Raw genomic sequence first — 4,346 nt, 5'->3', positions numbered from 1 at the left:
AGTCCGTCAGTATTTTACTACTGAACAGATTTCTTGCAACACCCACCATTTTCCCTTTTCCTGAAAGAAGCTCTCCATGCTTGTGAATCTAAACAAATGCAATTACATTTGTTTCTTGCTCTCAGGTTTAAAGAAACAAGACATATATTAATCTAACAGTTGTACAAAGGAGCTGTTTCATCAGAGGGATTCAGTAGGCTCAGAACAGGGAATGAAGGGCAGGGGGGTCTGCCTCTGGAGCACCATCCTTGGACAAGCCACAGTTGTTGGTGGGCTTACCCATATCTATGCCTTGCTTTGCAGCCCTACCAAGACCTACACACATATACCAGCTGCAGGGCTGGGTGAAACCTCAGCTGCTTTTCTAAGGTGGGAGAGTTGCACCCAAGGCAGATCCCTCAGGTAAGGTAGGGAGTAAAGTGTCATGGCACAGCTCTTGCTGAGATAAGCTACAGCGGGCAGGTCCCAAACAGCAGGCAGTCCCTAAGCACCGATACCTGATGAAGGAAAGCTCAGAGAGGGGGTTCACTCCCCAGCTGAGAGTCAAGGTGCAGTCTGGAGGCAGACCAAAGTACGGTGGTTGGAGATGACCATTTGGGAAGTCAATTGGATCTGCGCTAGCAGGAAGCAGCTGGGTCATCCTGCTTTGTGCTAGGGTAATTTCAATCATCATCATGAAGGCTCGAGTTGCTGCGTAACTCAGCTAGAATAAGTAAGCAGATTAACGGCCCAGTCCTAAACAATATCCTAGGCAGAAAACCACTGACTTTGACATGCACAGCACAATAACTTCACAGCCAGCACCATCACAAAATGTTCTGTGAGCAAAAGTGTAATAAGGCTGCTGATAGATGGAGTACCAACAAGTACAGATGCAATACAACACAAAGAACAATATTAAAACATAAATATCAATAGTTTTTTGGAAGTGCTGATAAATTGGAATCTGTATATTTTTGTTTTACAAAGGCCACATCCACACAAGTTTGACCTCACACCTGAAAATACTCATTCTATTCACACAGAAGGCAGTAGTGATTACACAAACCTTTACTTATTCTGATTTCGAATTCGGAGACACCTCCTTTTCAATGGTGGCTCCAGATCCTCTGGCCCTGTGCTGAGTATTGGCGTTGAGATAATGCACGGTGCGATAGCAGTCTTTTCTGCTGGTTTTGGCACAGGCTGGATCACGCAACCTGTCTTGGGCAGCATCCGCAAAGCATATGCATGGTCCTCATCAGCTGGATTGTTAAGGTTTGGGTCCTGTTTGTCTCCCCCAGCAAGGGGCTCTTCCCCGGTCTTCTTGCCAGCATCTCCCTCAAGGTGGCAGTTTGATGCGCAGTTGTTCTCCTTAACGGACTCCAGCTCACTCACCGCCAGCTCCTCTGGGGGCTGGGGCTTTTTGGGCTCCTGGGGTGGCTCTGGGTTCTTGGAACCCTCCGTGCTCTTTGTGCCATTCACAATGACATTGCACACCGCTGCACCAGCTTCCAGTCCCGGCGTGCCGGAGGCCAAGGAGACAGGACAGCAGTGAGCTCCGTCACTGCATGGTAACATTTTTGAGTCAACTGGGCTGCAGTTGTCTCTGCAGTCACTGCAGTTCCTTTTGTCTGAGCTACCAAAAGCCAAATTTACAACACTGTTCGGTTCACGTTCAACTTTCACTTGGGGGTGTAAAGCCCTGTGGATAACATTGTGCAGCCTAGACCGGTGGCCTACCGTTAGGTCTATCACACCGTCCTGTGGACCCTGTAGCACACTGGGGAAACCAAATTTACTGTTCACTGGACTACTAGGTCTGACAGTCAAGTCAACAACTTCATTTTTACTGTGCTCCTGAAGCACTTGAGCTTGATTTAGGGACTGGGCCGAGCAGCTCGGTGACGAGTCAGAGGATTTTGACGATCCTTGCTTTGACTCTCGAGGGGATGAAGAGCTATTGGTTGGCTTTGCCCCAGGCGTCTCGCTGGAGGTACTCGGAATGAAGCTTTCGCCGTTGCTGGAGAAGCCATTGGGGGGTTTGGAGTCGTTGATGTGAGGAATGGGGATGGGAATGGGGATGGGGACGGGCAAAGGGACAATGACAGGATATGGCACTAGTAGAGTCGGGGGTGGCACCAGCGGGGCAAGGGATGGCAGTCCAAAGTTCATCATCTGTGGCATAGGCATAGGACCATTTGGCATCATGCTGACAGGGGGAAAGGGAAGACTGGGCAAAGGAGCTCCGGGAGGGGGAGGCGGCAACAAGCCAGGAGGATTCCCAGGCATGGTAGGTGTTGTGGGGGGATGGATGTGAGGGGAAAGCATCGGCCTGTGCATGGGGCTAGAGGTGGGACCCAGATTTCTGGGACCACCTGGTGGGGGGCCAATTCCAGGAATCATTGGATTTGACAGAGGGCTGTTAGGATTCGAGGCATGGTGAGGCGGCCCACGAATAAATGGTGGACGGATTTGCTGCATAATTTGCTGTTCCATGAATATGGGCAGAGGAACTGGCCCACGGTTCGTCATCACCATGGGAGGACTGCGAGGTGGGACACCGATTGGAGGCACAATGCTAGCAGGTGGCTGGACAGAAACTGGTGGAATATTTGGATTCTCACTGATGGGAATAGGTTTGGGAACTGGCGTGGGGATTTTAGTGACAGAGCAGTTGGCAGTGTCAGACGGAGAGGCAGTGGTAGACACTGATGGTCCAGGACCTTGAATTTGGCCAGCTGCAGACGCTGGGGATGGGGCTTTTCTCCGAGCATCTGCTAGCGGTATATTCCAAGAATCTGGAGTCAGCAGCTGCACCCCAGTGCCTTCTGCTTTATTTTCAACTGGAGGATGTAATGTACTGCACAGTCCAGCTGGAAGATTGGCCTGTGTCTCTTTGTAGAAAATGTCCATTTTGTACTGATTGAGACATTTTGCACTGCAGAACTGAAGCCTTCTTTCCCCGTCCCCAAAATCCAGATACTCTTTTGTGTGTCTTATGTGCTTACACCAGTCACATACCTACAACACAGTAATAAAATCAAATCAGGTAAGAAAAGCAATCTTCTCTTCACAGTGTTATTTTTAAAAGTCATTTTTCAGTTGCTTTCTAAATACTCACATTATTTTTCTAGCAGAAAAAAAAATAGTTATGTTTGTGAAAACTATGCTTTCTTTGCTCCAAATATTGGAGAATCAAATGCCACTCCCTTTTCTGGCTCCCATGATCTCAATTCTATCTTATAGAGTACATTATATATCTTTAACCCATAACACTGAGAAGAATCCTCAGCTGGCATAAACTGCTGTAACACGAATACGTAAGTATGCAAAATCCGTATGAGCATGGCTGTGATTACCCTTCAGTGGTAATCTAAGCTCACCTGCACCATCTGAGATGCCACACACGCAAGGAGTATGATAGCTGGAAAAAGACTCAGAAAGTTGCTGGAAATGAATGCAAACCACTTCTGCTAAACTGCAGCACTCTGTAACATTTAGCGCTCTATTAAGGGTATCAAATAGTAAGTTGGAAAGGGTGTGGTATTTTTAAATGGCATCACAAAGCAAAAAAAAATCATTCATCCTTTGCCCTTCATTCCAAGGAGAAACGTGGAAACAGTCAGGACATTTGTGTAAGGTTTGAATAGTCTCAATTTGTGATTTTTTTTTCTGGCAAGCTGGAATTATTTTCTGAGCTGTTTGCCCAGTCTTATGTACGAGTCACTTTGAGTAAAACTTTTTGGCAAGCAAGGGCCTATTTAGCAACTTTTCAAATACTACGGCAAAAAGTTTGCATTGCAGGCTCATTTTTGTTTTGTTTCTCTGCTTTTCATTTAATTCTTTTCTGTGTTACTATTGGTGTGGTGAAGGCACAGCCAATTTTTTTTTAAGTAAGGCTGCAGAACTAATTAAGCTGTGAAAGGTTTTCCCAGTTGTAAACCACTAGACACCAAAAATCAAAAAATAGTCATTCTAGGCTTCAGAATCCATTACTTCAGAGAAATTATTGTGATTTCATTAACACATTAATTTTGCAACACCAACAGCTCTCACAGATGGTGAAGACATGATCTACAATTCAAATATGACTCTTGTTTGCACAAATGCCTTTCCTTCATATGGCATTTTAAACAAGAATTAATATGAGTAATCTTGCCATAGCTATAAACAGATAAACAGATGTCAGATTTTTCAGTGCCTTACTTTTTTGACAGAATTTTACACACACAAAAACCCCATTTTTGTCATTTACATTAGTTCTCAAAATACTCTGCTGACAGAGACTTTTGGTGCTTTCTATCAGCATGTTGAGCCTATGACCATGTCAGAATACATCCCAGTATTGTTTGTTCTCCCTTTTT

At 45.6% G+C, this 4,346-nt stretch overlaps 1 protein-coding gene across 1 annotated transcript; it reads right to left on the bottom strand.

Moving 5' to 3' along the window:
• Nucleotides 1-1,050: 1,050 nt before the first annotated feature.
• On the bottom strand, nt 1,051-3,003 carry SOBP (sine oculis binding protein homolog (Drosophila); the record flags this gene model as incomplete). The annotated part of the gene is made up of 1 exon (XM_010186664.1): nt 1,051-3,003. A coding segment is annotated over one exon (1,953 nt), but the record flags the coding sequence as incomplete, so codon positions are not given.
• Nucleotides 3,004-4,346: the final 1,343 nt, after the last annotated feature.

The sequence above is a fragment of the Mesitornis unicolor genome, unplaced genomic scaffold (assembly GCF_000695765.1).
Source record: "Mesitornis unicolor isolate BGI_N332 unplaced genomic scaffold, ASM69576v1 scaffold45416, whole genome shotgun sequence".
NCBI classification, from domain to species: Eukaryota; Metazoa; Chordata; class Aves; order Mesitornithiformes; family Mesitornithidae; genus Mesitornis; species Mesitornis unicolor.
Note: the sequence above shows the minus strand (reverse complement) of the source record. Positions and strands in the feature narration are given on the sequence as shown.